At 38.5% G+C, this 17,967-nt stretch overlaps 1 protein-coding gene across 1 annotated transcript in view; it reads left to right on the forward strand.

Moving 5' to 3' along the window:
- The first annotated feature begins 6,555 nt into the window (after positions 1 to 6,555).
- The window catches only part of LOC129943997 (uncharacterized), a 44,426-nt gene continuing 33,014 nt past the window's right edge, over positions 6,556 to 17,967 (forward strand). The window contains exons 1-4 of the mRNA XM_056053105.1: positions 6,556 to 6,944; positions 7,011 to 7,179; positions 7,233 to 7,535; positions 7,592 to 7,999. Coding sequence (XP_055909080.1) covers positions 6,601 to 6,944; positions 7,011 to 7,179; positions 7,233 to 7,535; positions 7,592 to 7,999 — 1,224 coding nt within the window. The 5' untranslated portion in view covers positions 6,556 to 6,600. The remainder of the gene's footprint in view (positions 6,945 to 7,010; positions 7,180 to 7,232; positions 7,536 to 7,591; positions 8,000 to 17,967) is intronic.

Below are 17,967 nucleotides of genomic sequence, written 5' to 3' on the forward strand. Positions count from 1 at the left end.
CTTATTCTCGACGTTAGCAAAATTTCCATATTCTGTATATAAAAAACAAAAGCCAATAATTCTTATTTTGTAAATAAATTGTGTAAATAATATTACTTACCATTACCAAATCTATTTCAAAATGAATATTTGTTTTGACAGCAGCCATCAGCTGTTTTGTTTACATTTATTTGATCGCTGAACGTTTTGAAAGGTTTGTTTGTTTAGTTCAACTTTGAATTGCTACTAGTTTTCAAGAGGTTTTATATAAAACTTGTGGTTTACGAAAACTTGAGTTTTCGATGTAGGTTTTCGGCCAAAACCAATAATTTCGCGAAAACCGTGTTTTCAGTTTTGTGTGAAAAGCCTATTACAGTAATGACATTTTCTATATATTTCTTCTCCGAGGGCCAAGTCAAACCCATAAATTTGGAGAAATGTCATCCGGTTTGACGTTTGCAGCTTTGACATTTTAGAGTTTTTGTAATACATTTTCTCCACTTTTAAAATGTCAAAGCCATGAATTTGAATAATTCTCCTGTTCTTAAAAATTGTTCACTTACTGTTCATATTTTTATGTGTCAATATTCATAATTTCATTGAATCTTCGCCTTTTTTGCTCCAACCTTCGAATCGAGCTTTTTTAATAATACTTTTCATGTCATCTCAATACAGATAAGTACCTCTCTATAAGGATACTGATTGTTTATTTTTCTAAAATCAATTTTTTCCATCAAAAACAAAAAAGAAATAAAACTCTCAAAGGACAAAGCGATTAAAAATCACAAAATTTCATTATGGACTTTGAGGCTACAAGTTGCAGTAGTGGCCACAAAATTGTGGTCGCTGGTCAGGAAGAAGAGTAAAATCATTTCGTAAAAAAAATAATCTCCCTTTTTCCATCGTTTCCCTATTCCAGACCTATGTATAACATAGGTACAGTTATGGGTACCTAACGTAAATCCTTTATTTTTTCGTCCTTTATTTTTGTTCTCCACAAACACAAACTAAACAATCAAAATCCTTTTTATAGCAAGGACGACTATACAACGATGTAGATGATGATGATGATGGCGATGATGATGGTGATGATAAAAGTTTGTAAAACACGAGATTCAATTTAACAACCTCCATGGATAATACAAGAGTAAGTTCCCATATACCATCATAACCTTTATAGTGTAGCTTTATCTATATACGAGTATTATACCGACTGAAGAGTAAAAAGCAGCAGTGTGCGGTATTGAAACAACAGCAACAAAAATAAAATAAAAAATACACCGTTTGGCTTTTTCACTTTGTATCAGAAAACTCTATAGAGCTGATATTTTTTACCAAAGGACCAAATAACAATTTGCACAGTGAAGTGCAAAAAATGTAATAAGTCACGGTTAAGTGATCAAAGTGACGCAGGATAACCTTCAGAGAGCATTTGAACGAACCATCAACATCATCCACATCCACATCTCGACATCCATCGGCATCGCCGTTCAGGCGTTTGTTTTCTATTTTATTAGATTTTATTTATTTTGTTCATATATACATAAATATTATTTCGTTTGTATATATTTTTTTTATTATTTTTATTTTAAATAAAAATACATTTTATTTGAACTTCATGAAGAACACATATTTATAGGAATTGGAGTTTATACGCAGGTATAAATATCAAAGCGATGAAGAGTACACACAAATGTTCGAAACTTTTTATATTCGAAGATGGAAAGGTAGAGTGGTTTAAAGCATACATATTTCGTGCATCGAAATTTATAACTTTTCGAACATCGAAAGGTGGAGCATCCTTGATACGTCATCATTTAAATACACCTTACGTATTCTATGTCACCCTATGCTCAATAATACAACAAAGAACAAAAATTATTAAAACTACGTCACCATATTCGAAACTTTTCATATTCGAAGATTGAAACATAAAAACTTTTTATTTTCGAACATAAAAAGGTAGGATTACTTACCGCATATAATAATCATCAAGTTACTAAAGCAATAAATATACATACAAATGTTCGAAAATCTTATTTTCGAAGATCGAAAATAAATAATAAATCATGCACCTTACATACCCTATACAATTGAAAGCTATATACCAAAGATCACCTTATAGGGCTTCTACGACTTATTCGGAGCCCAGGCCTGTAAGGAGCGGTTTATCCGGCTCCCCGTCGTTGGAGTTATACTTAGGATCTGGCCCTTCAGGTTATGGGTTGTGCCGTCGGGGTGACTTCCTGGCCACGTAAAAGCTTTCATAGTTGCGAAGCACCAACAAGCCTCGGATACGGACGGATTAACTGTTGGGAACCTACGCAAACGAATTAAGGACAATGAACTTCGGATCTATACGTGGAATGCTAGGTCCCTTAACAGACCACCTGCGGCCGAAGAATTATCGGAGGCCCTAGACTGCTTTAAAGCAGACATCACCGCCATCAAGGAAATACGATGGGATGGGCAAGAATTCTTGAGCTATAGGTGCATCAATGAGCGCCTCATGACCATACGCATCAAGGCAAAATTCGGCAACATTAGCCTGATATGCGCAAACGCCCCTACAGAAGAGAAAGACGACAACACCAAAGATATTTTCTTCGAGCTTTTAGACAAAGCATATGGGCAGTGTCCTAGCTACGATATTAAAATTGTCCTGGGCGATTTTAATGCCAAGCTAGGAAGGGAAGACATCTTTTTGATGGAATAATCGGGACGAACAGCCTGCACGGCAACACTTCCGACAACGGATCAGGCTCATAGATTTTTCTGCGGGGCGAAACGTCATGGTAGCCAGTTCGTATTTTCCACACCTCAACATCCAGAAAGAAACTTGGACTTCTCCAGATCAATCTACCGTCAACCAGATTGACCATATTGCGATCGACGCCAGACACGCTTCCAGCATCATGGATGTCCGAACTTTCCGAAGAGCTAACACTACTCCGTTGTAGCCAAATTATTACTTCGGGTTTTTAGACCCAAGGCAAAACAGGGAGGTGCTGGAAGAAGATACAACGTCGAACGGCTACAACCGCCAAATGCTTTTACGACCAAGTTACAAATAACCTCTCTCGAAGTTCTCTGCCGCCAAAACAATGTATCGAAAACCAGTGGCAATATTGAAAAGATGTAATCAGAGAAGCCGACTCTGATATGCTGGGTTTCAAGCAGCCATCAACAAGGAACCCCTGGTTTGATGAGGAATGTCGGCAGGAAAATGCAGTCATACAAAAGGCACGCAAAGCGGCGCTGCATAAAAGTATGAGAGCTGCTCATGAGCTCTATGAGTAGAAGAGGCGAGAGGACATGAGAAGCGTGCGGTCGAAGATGTTGAGAGGTTAAAAAGCAGGAATGAATGTCGAAAGTTTTATGAACAGGTGAAACGAAATTCACAGTAACATAAACCTAGAACCGACGACGGCTGAAAAAGACGAAAGTGGAAACATCATAGTTGAATCGCAGTCAATGCTGAGGATATGGAAGGACCACTTCTGCAGACTGTATAACGGTGACGACGAACCCACTTCCGCTGTCAGGCAGGATGATCCATTCAATATAGACGACGAAAGCCAACAATCCCGTCCTCCCGAATTAGACGAAGTAAAGATTGCCATATCAAGGCTGAAGACTAATGAGGCCACTGGAGCGAATGGCTTGAATTCCGAGCTCTTTAAAGCAGCAGAAGAAAAGTTGGTTAGGAGCTTGCAACAACTTATCTGTAAGATATGGTCCGAAGACAGCATCCGCGATGAATGGAACCTCAGTACTGTTTGCCCGATCCTGAAAAAAGGAGACCCTCTAAACTTCACCAACTATAGAGGAATTAGTCTACTTTTCAACGCCTAAAAAATCTTCTCTGCCGTAATATGTGAACGTATAAAGCCCAACGTCAACAACTTGATGGGTCCTTATCAGTGTGGTTTTAGACTAGGAAAGTAAACAGTCGATCAAATATTCACATTATGGCAAATCCTGGGAAAAAAACTCTAGAACGACAAATCAACACCCACCATCTTTTCATAGATTTCAAGGCCGCATATAACAGCATCTACAGGGACGAGTTGTATAGAACCATGTCTAGTTTTGGCATCCCTGCCAAACTCGTCCTTTTGTGCATTATGACCATGGAGAATTCACCCTGCTCCATAAAGGTTAGAAACAACTGAACAGAACCTTTCGATGTCAAAAAAGGTTTTAGACAAGGTGATGGGCTGTGATGTGATTTTTTTAACATCGTGCTTGAAAGAATAGTCCAGAGCTCACACGACAACACTAGGGGCACTATCTTTCAAAAGTCTGTCCAATAACTAGCATATGATGATGACATTGACATAATCGGAAGAACTCAGCGTGATGTCAATGAGGCTTTTGTGAGTATTGAGGCAGAGGCGGCAAAAATGGGTCTTACGGTTAATGAGGGCAAAACAAAGTACATGCTGTCGTGAAAGAAAGGACATACAACTATGACGTTTTGGTCAAAACGTCACCATCGACAGACGTAACTTTGAAGTAGTCAAGGAGCAATTGAGTGGTAAAGTCCTCTCTGGAGGGACCAAATTGTTGCTATATAAGACCCTTATCATCCCTGTTCTGCTATACGGTGCAGAAGCATGGACTATGACAAAAGCGGATGAAAGCACCTGGAGTCGCTTCGGGAGAAAAGTTCTTCGTGTGATCTACGGTCCCGTATGCATCAAAGGGGAGTGGAGGAGAAGATGGAACGACGATTTGTACAGCGACGTAGACTTAGCCAGAAGGGTAAAAGTCCAACGACTAATATGGCTGGGTCACGTAGAGCGCAAGGAAATCAATGCTCCGGCCCGGAAAGTCTTCGAATCCACACCCACAGTACAGCGCAGTAGAGGAAGACCGCGGATCAGGTGGCGCACAAGTGGACCTCAGCCAATTTGGTGCGTGAAACTGGAGACATCTAGCTAGGGACCGAGCTAGATTAATACATCACCCATAAGGTAAATATCAATGACAAAATTCTCAAGGCGATGAAAACTACATATTATGTTAGAATCTTTTCATTTCGAAGATCGAAAACTGAGGTTATAGCGTCCTTAATACAAAAACATTTAAATTAACCTTAACCCTAAAAAAGGTACACATCAAAGAATGTTCGATACTTTTTTATTTTCGAACATCGGGTTGGGATTACTTTAAGCAACCTTAATACGCCAACATTTGAATACACCTTACATACCCTATACAAGCATTTTATTAAATATGCATAAATAAGTATGAATAAATAAAATAAATATATCGACCACCATATTTTGAAAGTGGTAAATGTACATTTAAAATGTTCGGAACTTCTGATTTTCGAACATCGAAAAATCGAGTAATTGAAAGCATTCTTAATAAATCAACATTTAAATACGCCTTATATACATAAACCATATCACCCTATAAATAGTATTTACCAAAGAACAAATTATAAAATCGATTTAAAGTACATAAAACTGTTCGAATCTTTTCAATTTCGAAGATCGAAAAGTTGCGACATTTAAAACATCCTTAAAACACATATATTTAAATTCAACTTGTAAGCCATATATAAACCTATGAAAATGATGCATCGCAGCGGGGCGTTGTGGTCCTTCTACGAGGAGATTCTTTATTGCTCTTTATTCTAAAATTGAATTTCGAAAAGTCAAATAGCCATGAACCTTTTTGAAGAGACATGATTTCGAAGAGGAAAAATGTAAGCTTTCCTTCATATCAAATAACTAACTTTTATAAAAAAAATGATTCCTTATGATGCACCGTGTACAACCTGACAAGGTGATAAACTTCCAAAAAAAAAACAAAATAGTTGAACTGAATGTGCTTTACAAAATACTCCTAGGGTCAAATGAAGCACATTCACAAGTCTAACAAGACTGACGTTTGAAATTAAATCCTTTGGAAGGGGAAAACCAGACTCAACCGCACATAGATTGATAAAAAATCACTTTAATCCAAAATCAATATGAATATTTAAATAAGAATGCGCAATTAATTGCAAAATCTACTTTATTGAAAGTTAAAAATAAATCTATGAAGATCTTACCCCCAGTGCACACTTCTTCATAAAAACAATTTTCCCGACTAAGAACAATAATTAAAGCCAATAAAATGAACAATTTTCTAGTTTAATTAAGACTTTGATGTCTGAAAGTGAAATCATGTGTTCACTTCTTAGTTTTCTAATGTTGTACGAAAAATCGGCAAGGAAAGATAAAAATAGAAGGTATCATCTTCAAACTTGGTAAACTCTACCATTATCTTCAGAAGTGAGAAGAAGCAGGCTTTCCACTTAAACAATTTAAGAATTAAATTGAATTGAAGTGAATAAGAATGAATTGAAAATAAATTAAATAAATTGAATTGAATTGCTGAAAATTTTAACAAAGTTCAGCTGAATGATGTATATCATAGAAAGTCAACTTATTTCACCTCTTTTCTGTCGAACAGTACTAATTTAAAATTGCGTAAATTCGCATAGATGCATTTTACAATTTTTGAATCGCAGAAAATATCACTGCGATTCATCTTATGTACTTGCCGCTCGAATCGTTCAGTATCAATTCGTCCACATTTAAGAGCGTTTCAATTTATCAATTTATGGCTACCGAAGCTTCATCTTATTTAGACTCAAAATTCTTTCACAAAGCTCTGGAAGAAGGATTTCGTGAACTTGGAATTATCATACAAAATATCGAAGTGGTTGATGCTGGAATTGGTGGAGACAACTATTGTAGCACCATCTTTCGGGCAAAAATTGGCTTTCAACGCGGTTCAAATGGTTCTCCGGAAAATATATCACTGATAGTTAAAAGTATGCCAAATGTGAATTATGGATTCCTTGAACGTTTACAAGTCTATGCAAAAGAAAAAGTCTTCTACATGGACATCATGCATCGCATGGAAGTGCTTCTTCCAAGAAAAATTCTGATATTAGGAGCGAAGTAAGATCATTAGAAGACTTTACTACAAATTTTGTATTTCAAGATTGTTTGTATTTTGTACTTAAGGCATTTCTATTCTACAACTGATCCTGTCCAGACAATCGTCCTCGAAGACCTTACAAGCAATGGTTTTGAATTACAGAGTCGTCAATTGGGCCTTGATGAAGATCATTCTGCATTGGTTTTGACCAAATTGGGACAATTTCATGCTCTTTCCATGGTTCTAATGGAAAAAGTTAGTATTTTCTTATTCAATTTCATGTCATTGATACAGCAATTTTCTTTAAGGATAAAACTATTGGTCGCAAGTTCCAAAAAGGCTTACTTCACGAGGAGGCAATAATGTCTGGTCCATTTGTTGGACTCTTCGGAGCGCAACTTAAGAAATTGGCTGCAATTTCCACCGAATGGGAGGGTTTCGAGGGAATTTCTCATAAACTCTTTCGATTTTGTGAACATTTCTCCAAAAACGTCATGAGAGCCGTCTTCCCTCTGGAAGGATTTGTAAACGTTCTTAACCATGGTGATTTATGGGTCAATAACTTGCTCTTCAAACGCACTGAAGGAGACAACTCCATCGACATGAGAATGGTTTGTTCTTTTAAAATTTGTCAAACTGTCCTACAGAAATTTTACGCTGTTTTCAGATTGATTTTCAATTTAGTTTCTGTGGCAGTCCAGGATTTGACCTCAATTACTTTTTCTACACCAGTCTTCAGCTGGATGTCCTCAAAACCAAACGAGATCAACTCATTGAGATATATTATCAATCATTAAGGGAAACTTTGAAAGAACTACAGCACGATTTCATTCCAAGCCTCGAGGATATTCAAAATGAAATATTCAAAAAGGAGCTGTATGGATTTTTTGTGTCATTTGCTTTCTTTCCGATGATGTCGATGCATAAGGAGGATTCTGTAGATAATAGTCTCGAAGGAATGCAGAATTCCGAAATAGCTAAGAAAAAAATCGAGTTGATGTTCACAACTAATAAAAGGACACTCGAAACATTGCGCTATGTTCTGGAACGTTTTGACGAAATAGGCATATTGGATTAAAGAATATACAATAAGTCATACAAATTAATAAAATCGATAAGTTTGCAAATAAATAAATACATTTTGTTGAATTGTTTTTCCAATAAGAAATAGCCAATTCTGTTGACAGCTGTCACATTTAAAGCTGTCATCTTTTGACATTTGACAGGTTGAAGAAACGCCAATAAGAAAAATGGAACGATACACGCTGCAACTAATCCGTCGCCTTATCAATACGTGTGGCCAATACTACCATTTTTGTCCTCATAAAATCAGTCTATGGGTTTTCACATGAAACTCAGCATTGGAGACACGGTTGTGCCAGAAAATACTCAAGATATTTCGAAGACATCTCTTAACGTTTGAAGCTTTCACAATATTGCATCCATAAAGCAGCACGGATTCAATTTTGCACCGTTCGCAACAGTAGTAGCTTGGTCTTTAAGCTTTAAAAGCTCCTTCTCCATATTAGGATAGCATTCCGAACGCAGTTTTTGCTTTTCTCGTATTTCTATTTACGTCAAGTTGAGTTCCGACAATACTTCCAAGATGTTTTAAATCTTTTACCACCTATACCGGTTGTCAAAAAATATTGAGTTTGATCGATGAGGAAGTTCCAAGGCTCATCCTTTTCCTTTTTGCTAATTTGGTTGTTAGATTTACCCCGTCTGCTTCTCTTTCCACTTTCTTGTCTTTGTCTTTCGATCTGCGATTCTATGAGAGAGTAGGCATTGAATAAATTGTCCTCTTAGTCCAGATGTTTGAGTTGAGATTGAAGGGTTTATTAATTCCCTCATTTCCAATCGACAAAGCTGCGTACGTCATTTATCACCAATATTAACTTTATTTGTGAGTGTATACATTCTTGCTTACGCCTAAATCCACTTTGAATTTCAAATTAATCTGACAACCTTACTTTATGTCAAACGTAAAATTTGATCCATCATATGTTAAACTTACTCTTAAGGCCCGACCTGCGCAAAGCATGACAAATGATATTCTACTGACGCTAGAAATCAATGAACAACAAGTGAAGTGGTGATTACAATCGATTATCCACTAATATGAATGAGAGGTCCACACAAATATCCAATGCGGAATTCTGCTTGTCTAGCGTCGAGTATGACTTCAAGGTGATCATTTATTGGCTCCAATACTATTTTTGGTATTATCATGACTACTACAGGAATAACACATATTAGTCTCCAATTTTTCGACTGCCTAAAAGCTCCTTTTTTGAGAGCTTGATTATCATAACCTTTTTCCACTTTTGATTAAAGATCTCTGTTTTCTAAGGTCTCTTAAAAGTGGGTGAAGTAGTTTAATCGATGTTATACGGGAAGCTCTTAATAGCTCTTGTTTACTTAATTAAGGTGGCGCTACAGTCCGGGGCGGACCTGGGCCTTAACCAACATGCGTCTTCAGCCAACTCAGTCCCTAGCTAGCTGTCTGCAGTTTCGCACGCCAAGTTAGTTGAGGTCTTCACCCACCTGAGTGGAAATCTTCCTCTACTGCGCCGTCCCTCGGGATTGGATTCGAAGACCTTTCGGGTTGGAGCGTTGATGTCCATTCGTTCTAAATGTCCTAGTCATCCAAGCCGTTGGACTTAAATTCTGGTAACTAGGTCACTGTCGGTGTACAGCCCGTACAGTTCATCGTTATATCTTCTCCTCCATTCTCTATCTATGCATACGGGACAAAAATTACCCGAAGAATTTTTCTCTCGAAGCATTCTAAGACGCTCTCATCTTTTTTTGACAGGGTCCAGGCCTCAGCGCCATAAATGAGAACCGGGATGATGAGTGTCTTATAGATGGTGATTTTAGATGCCCGAGAGAGGACTTTACTTCACAATTACTTTCTAAGTCCAAAGAAGCAGCGATTTGCAAGAGTTATTCTTCATTTCATTTCAGCGCTGAGTTCGTGGCTCGGTAGACAAAGCCCTTAACTACCTTAAAGTAAAGCTGTCCATGGTGATGTTTTGTCCAAGACGTGTCGCGTCGTTGTTGAATGCCCTTTTATGATGACAACATATACTTGGTCTTGCCCTTATTGACCACTAAACCCATCTTCTTCGCTTCCGTCGCAATGCTCATCTTCTTGATCTTCCAATTATGTCAACAACATTTGCGTATCCGAGTAGTTGGATGGACCTTTGGAGGATTGTCCCTCTAGTGTTGACGGTTGATTTTTGCACAATTCTTTAAAGAACGATGTTGAAGAAGTCGCATGACAGTGCATCGCCTTGTCTAAAACATTTTTTGACCGCAAAAGCATTGTTGAGATCTTTTCCGACCTTGATAGAGCAGAAAGCATTCTCCATCGTCGTTCTGGACAAACGGATAAGTTTGACAGGGATGCCAAAACTAGATATTGCTCTGTAAAGCTCTTCCCTATGGATGCTGTCATACGCGTCTTTAAAATCGATAAAGAGATGGTGGTTTTCGATTTGAAGGTCCTGGGTTTTTTCCAAGATCTGCCGTATATATTTGGTCGATAAAGTACTTTCCTGATCTGAAGCCACACTAATAAGGATCTATCAGGTTGTTTACAAACGGCTTCAGATGTTCACATAATAAGGCAGAGAGGATCTTATATGCAATTTTAAGGAGACTGATGCCTCTGTAGTTGGCGCAGTTTAGAGGGTCTCCTTTCTTATGTATCGGGCACACTATGATAAGATTCCACTCATCGGGCATACTTTATTCCGACCATATTTTGCAGATGAGTAGGTGCATTCTCCTTACCAAGTCATCTACTGCTGCTGTAAAGAGTTCAGCAGCGATGCCGTCAGCTCTAGAAGCTTTGTTTGACTTAAGTGTAGATATAGCTATCTTCACTTCATCAAGGTGGGGTAGGCGGAATTGTTGATCTGCGTCACCTAGGTTGAGTGGTTCTATCGCCCTTACAGCGGAATTCTTTTCGTCATCGCTGTTATATTATTTTGAGAAGTGGTCTATGCATATTCTCAACATCGACTTCGGTTCTACTACGATGTTCCCCTGATCGTCTTTACAGGCTTCGGTTCGTGGCTGGTACCCTTGGGAGGTTTTTTTTACCTTTTGGCAAAATTTACGAACCTCATTCCTGTTGTGACATCCCTCTATCCCCTCGATCGCGTGCTTCTCTTGCTCTCTTTTTTTCCATCTAAGAAGCCGGTGTTCCTCTCTCCTCTTCTGCTCGTAGAGCTCGCGAGCAGCTCTAGTCCTTTTGTGCAGCGCCGTTTTATGGCTCTTGTTTCGCTGCGTGCCGCTTGCCGTGTGAAACCTAGCACTTCAGAGGCAGCATCTCCGATGGCTGCAAGGTAATGTTGCCACTGGTTTTCAATGCTTACTCCTTAAGAGGTTATTAGAGACTCGATCGGAAAAGGACATGGCAGTCTCTTGCGATTGTAGCCGTCTAACGTTGAATCTTCTCACAGTACTTCCTTGTTTTGGCTTGGATCGGGATATCCGTAGCCGTACCTTGGCAACCACGAGGTAGTGGTCCGAGTCAATGTTGGCCCCTCGGAAAGGTCGGATATCCTGTATACAATAGAAGTGTCGTGCGTCGATCGCAATGTGGTCAATCTGGTTGACAGTTGGTTGATCAGGAGATTTCCATGTCCCCTTGTGGATATTAAGATGTGTGAACTGCGTACTAGCTACCAGAACATCTCGCCCCGCAGCGAAATCAATCAGCCTGAATCCGTTATCGGAGGTGGTGCAGTGCTGTATCTACCGATTGTGCCAACAAAGATGTCTTCTCTTCCTAGCTTTGCGTTAAAATCTCCTAAGACAATTTCAATGTCATAGCCAGGGCACTGCTCATATGCCTTGTCCAAGAGTTCGAAGAATTTGTCTTTGGTGTCTTCATTTTTCTCCTCTATTGGGGCATGCGCGCGTAATAGGCTTATGTTGGCGAATTTAGCCTTGATACGGATTGTCGTGATGCTCTCGCTCACACTGCTGAAACTCAAGACTTTTTTTGTTCGTCTGCACGTGGTCTGTTAAGGGACCTAACATTCCACGTACAGTTCCGAAGTTCGTTGTCCTTATTGCTTTTGCGTGGCCTGCAACAGTGAATCCGTCCGTATCCGAGGCTGGTTGGTGCTTCGCATCTAAAGGTATTGTTTGCGTGGCCAGGTAGTCACCCCGACGGCACAACCTCCAATCTGGAGGGCTAGATCCTTAGTATAACTCCAAGGAAGAGGAGCCGTATAAACCGCTCTTTACAGGCCTGGGCTCCGAATATGCCGAAGAAGCCCTATAAGGTGTTCACTGTTCACTAAGTAGTTCAACCTTACTGGAACTGTAGACGCCACCGTTGTTTCCATCTCGAGAATTCATCCGCTGCCATCTGGATAACGAGTGGTGCCTTAGTGGAAACACCTCGTAATAGATCTACAAGAATATTATCAAGTCCAACCAATTCGTTGCTATTGAATACTTTGAATACGGTAATGATGTTTTCGGTACTGGAGGGAAGAACCTATTTGGGATAATTATGGATTGGACGGGTCATGAAGCATGGGGTTAATTCACTGGCGAAACACGTTTTAAGACCGCAGAGTAGTAGTCCTTCCACCTTTTGAACTGGTCCCCATTCGAAATTAGCAGGAATCCGTTTGTGTCTTTTATAAGATATTGTTTAAAGCTCTAGACACCTGTGGACTCTTCAGTAATTCTATAGACGGTCTTACTGATGGTTCAGTTCTTTTGCTTGCGTTCATGCATATTACGCCAAAGATTACGGTAAAGTTTCCTCATCTTCATGCGACTGCTGTTGACTGCTTCTAAATCACCGGTTGATCGTAAAGTACTAAATTTAGTTCAAATTGAACTTGTGGTATGTCTTAGACTCCATCCAAAATCAAAGTCGTTGGCATTGCAGAAATCAAGAAATCATCAATCTCCAGGGACTAGTTACAATCACCGAAACGTCAATAAAAATATTATTGGACTTTTTCTTTCTGGGAATAACTCGGGAAGGAAGAATTCCGCTGAAAATGATAACCTCAAATGAACCAAATAATTCCGAAGAAAATCGAGGTATCCAATTTGTATCTTCGTAGAAAACACGTGTATTTACAAAAATATAAACTTTCTAGAATATTAGAATTCTTTTCTCAGGCTCAACTTCATTCTGAAGTCATCTCCATCTTCGGCATGATTCTTAGAACCGAAGTAATTCATCCAATCATACAAATGCTCATGTTTTCTATCAACAACACAAAAATCTACATACAATGAATAAAATGAGTTTGTTGTCCTTCTTCCTTCTTTTTTCCTTCGTCGTATCCTTTTCACATACATATTAAATATTATAGCTGCTCCGTCGTGCCCTACGCTGCAGCTTATTACTTTTAAATTTTAATATTTGTACTCTTGAGAATCTTTTTCTTCTTCTTCTTCTGTTGAAGAAAAGATTTCTTCAAGACGGCAGACTTTATTCTTTTTCCTCGACCAAAACCCTGGAAACACAAATTCCCTCAACATTTGAACAAAAGTTTCATTTATATTTTCTTTCCTCGTAAAGTCTGCAGGAGTTTCCATTAAGTACATATAAAGAAAGGGAAACAAAATAAACGAAGGACACACAGGTATGGTATTGTCCTTCAGACCAAATGTTACTATAAAGAAGAAAAATTCCAAGACGATGGTATTCCCTGGCCCTGCGCCTGGACCATGCACCTGGACATCAATTTATTCTTATATTCCTTCAAAGAATCACAAGACATTTGAACATTGAAAGAAAAATATATACTTAGCATTTGCCTGTGGGTTTTCTTATTCTATAGTTTGTTGACGTTTGGCCGGGAAGATCCACCTTCCACAACCCTCTGCAACCGATTCACAATAATATACCAGACCAATTAATACACTCGAAAGCAATTGGTATCTTCCAGCAGCAGCAAGCACCAGCAATTCTGCACTTACTCTAATGTCCTCGGAAAACCGCAATGAATCATATACATCATTATGGGGAAGAAAATTATAAAAGTCCCACACCGGGCGCCAGTTTTTCAAAACTTACTTTTGATTACAATGGCAATGGAATAACGAATAACGAATAACGGTTGGAAAAAGCCCGAGGCGGCCGATACGATGCGCGGATGTGCGCTAGCACTCGGTGCTCTGTGTGGTTTATGGGCAACTTTTGTATTTATTTTTCATCTGCTTTGTTGAATTTTAATTTGAATCCATCCAACCACGAGGAGTTCCATCCCGCATCGCATCTCACAGCTTCACCCACCATCACAATGCACATCGATGGCGATAGCGATAGCAATGGATGGATGGATGGAAGTGAATTCCTGGCTCATACTTCCCCAACTCCTCTATATCTATGGAAGAAAAAAACCATTATATAAATCTATAATTATGCAGAAGCACTGCCTTCAAATGATGGAGGAGTTTTTTTTTTTTGTTAAATAATACTAAATGCATGGTTGATTACATTTTAAAAGGGAAAGCTTTGAATGTGCTCTGATGGAGTAACCAACCATCAGTGGTCCTCCCACACTCCCAGTCAGTCCAGACCAGAGTCAGTGAGTTCTGGAACTATAATAATAATATGTGTGGAGATACAGTCTCATGTTTCAGTTTCAGTGACGCGTCCTGGCATCGGTAAAGTAAAGCATGGAACTCGTTCGAGCTTTCTCTCTCACTTTAAAGGGACTTCGTTTTCTATGCTCCGAACCATCATCGACATCATGACTCATGGTTCGTTTGCTTCGATGATGTTATGGCAAATGGCAATAGCAAGTCAAGGCGGAAGCAGAGTGGAGTCGGGAAGAGAGAAGGAGAAAGCCAGCCTGAGCTACTGCAAATATACCAGATATGCAATTAAAATATCAATTAATATTTTATGTTTGGTGACTCGAGCCAGATACGCAATGGGATAATCGCAGGCTAGGGATTACCTTAATATCCGCGAGGATTCGGATTGTCGTCGTCGTAATGGCAATGGGAATAAACTCTGAATGCTTCTGATGATTTCAGGTTTTTTTTTTTGCATACCTACATTTATTATATTTTATTTTGTTTGTTTCAAAGCCTAGAGGAGGTAGTATAGCAGGATGTACGGATGTGGTTCGGTTTAAATGGTTGATCCTTGTTTTATTGCAAAAATAAAAAATAAAAACTTTGGCATTGGAGAGGATGTTCATTTCTGTACTTTTTTAAAAAGTGCAATTACTTTGTAGTGAATTTACTATTAGTAGACGAAAATTAAGCTTTTTTGTAAGTTCAACTGTTTTGGAGGTATTTCCTGTTTTAGGGAAGGCTTGGATGACAAATGTCACTAACTTCGACAAATGATATACGATAGTTTTATTAAAATCCTCCTTCCTCATTAAAGATTGATGATACCTTCAACCTGTAAACCCTACCAAAATGTCAATTTTGACAGATCGATTCAACCACAAAAATGGTTCGATACTAAACACTGCAATATGGACGAAGATTTATTTTAAATTGAATGCGTTCAATCTCGTGGTGGATAGGTTATTTTGGATAGGTGGATTCTTAGATTGTATTGAGATAGCTGTCAAAAAATAAAAACAACTTTCAGCTGTTCACAAAAAGCAGAGAAATATTTAAGCTACGAAGTCAAAATTCAAACAGGATGAGGTATCTTTTTGTTTACCAACAAATAGAAAAAGCTGAAATCAATTATCAAGTTTCTTGAAATTCGACCATGTGTTGAATCAGCTGTTCTGTCAGATACCTACACATCCCAGAAATTCTTGGATCCTTTTTTGATATCTCAGCTGTTTTTTATCAGCTGTTATTTACTGTCTGTCTGAGATTGAACGCAGCCATTATGAATTGAAAAACTGAACTGAACAAAAATGTGAACACAGCTTTCCATTCTCAGCTGTCAAACCGAAGACAACAACCAGCGAATGTTCTCATTCATACAATTTTTATTTTATAGCAATCTGGAAAAATACTAAATCCATTTTATTATTAACTTTGCGGCAGATGTAAATACGTCTTAACAAACATTGACAGTACCGGAAAAAAGCAAACAAACCTAAATCCAGAAAACGGACCTTAAAGTCTTAAATGTCAGAACCTCAGATGTCATACAGATTCATCAAACAACTAAAAGTACAAGTTGCCATTTTGTTTTGTTTTTGTTCTGGTTAAAAGTTGAGTTAATAGTTTACGAAAATGGATTTAACATTTGGAATTGGATCCTAAGGCATCCAACTTTAAGTTTTTATTATGTAATGCTTGCTTCCAAAGACTCTGGCCTAAGAAATATCTCGCATGAACCGATATTTTCATGAAAAACTGATTGACATAATATTTTTTGAAAATGTAACTTTTTTTTCACAGCAAAGTAAACAAATCAAAAAGTGTGAAATTTTTCTTTGGAACTCGGAATGAATATAAGATTGACGTATAGATGACAAACCAAATGTGACCACAGTAAGAACACAAAATTCAATGAAATGTGCAACATTTGATCAACGAATATTCATTTGCGGCTTGAAGGATTGAAGTAGGGATCGCCTCAATTATTTTTACTATGGTCTGCTTCTGTTTAGCCAAATTCTTGAGTTTCGTTTTGTGCACCTCCTGCTTGACATAACCCCATTAAAAAAAAGTTTGTTGCAGTCAAGTAAAGTGACTTTTGGGACAAGCGAAAAGTGGAGTTTCTAAAAATAAATTCGTTGTTGAATTCTTGTTAGAGCTCCGCCATAACCGTCCTGGCAATATTTTAAGAGTTGCTCCATCTTACTGGAACCAAATTCTGCTCAATAGGATACGGCTTCGCAGTTACTGTTACACAGTTTTTTTCAACGAGGTATGGACCGAAAATACCCCTTGTTGAAACTACGCACCACGAAGTTACTCGTTCTGGGTGCAGTTCCGTCTCATGGAGCACTTCTGTATTTGATTCACTTCAAATACGGCAATTTTGCTTGTTCAGATTGCCGTTAAGGTCAAAATGAGCCTCATCAGGCTTGAACAAACAATTAATGAATGTGTTGTCTTCTTCGGCCATTGTAATCATTTTGCGCCAAAATTCCTCCTGAACAGGAAAATGCTGAGAGTAATTTGGACTTTGTACGGAAACAAGTTTAAATCATCTTAAAGTATCCGCTGTAATGACCGTCTGCTAACTTCAATTTGTCCCGGATTTGCATGTATTGCAGATACTAAAGCGGCGATTGTATCCTGAACATGAACATTGTGATGTCAATGGTACGGACTTCCTGCAATGCTTCCAATTTTGACAAACATGTTCAGTGGACTAAATATTATATTTTTCCAGCACGATTCATGCGAGACCCTGTACTTTATGAACTATTTTTAAATTAACAAAATTGTTTCGCAATTTCTAAGACTTTTTTCTCATTTTACCGACAAAATTAAAAAGGCAGGGAGGCTAATCATTGGGCTCTATAAAAATTTGAAATAAAATTGTCCGGACTTGTAAAAATGTTGGTAGAACTTTAATTGTGTCCGTCGACAATATAAGATATCCCAAACGTACTCGTACATACACTCTAACACGCAGAAATCTGCTTGACACATTGTTGCGGTAAAGTTTACCACAACAAGTTTCATCTCCTTTGTTGCTAACCACCCTTAACAATTCTTACTGCGGTCTCAAAATTCTGGAAGAGTTTAGTAGAAACCTGGGTCATCAGCCAGTGACCTGGTCTTCTAGCATTTTGGGAAGGCAAGTTTAACAGGTCTTACCAAAGTTTGCGAAACGATTCCACACCAACGAACTGTGCGACGGTTGGCCCACATATTGGTTGAACAATATCGTCAAGGCATGAAGACGATACCCATGCCCAACAATGTTTGTAGAAAAGTCACACCAACATTAACTTAGTATGGCCGAGTTCGAAAGTGAAAAGCTGAACTCACTCATTGAGCTACTGGGTGATCGCATCACCTCTTTAAAGAGATCGCGTGCGATGAAAGATACCTGGCTTCTCGGTCGCACACCCCAATCTTATGGATGGAGAAAGTTGCGGG

This window comes from Eupeodes corollae, chromosome 2 (assembly GCF_945859685.1).
Source record: "Eupeodes corollae chromosome 2, idEupCoro1.1, whole genome shotgun sequence".
In the NCBI taxonomy this organism is placed as follows: domain Eukaryota; kingdom Metazoa; phylum Arthropoda; class Insecta; order Diptera; family Syrphidae; genus Eupeodes; species Eupeodes corollae.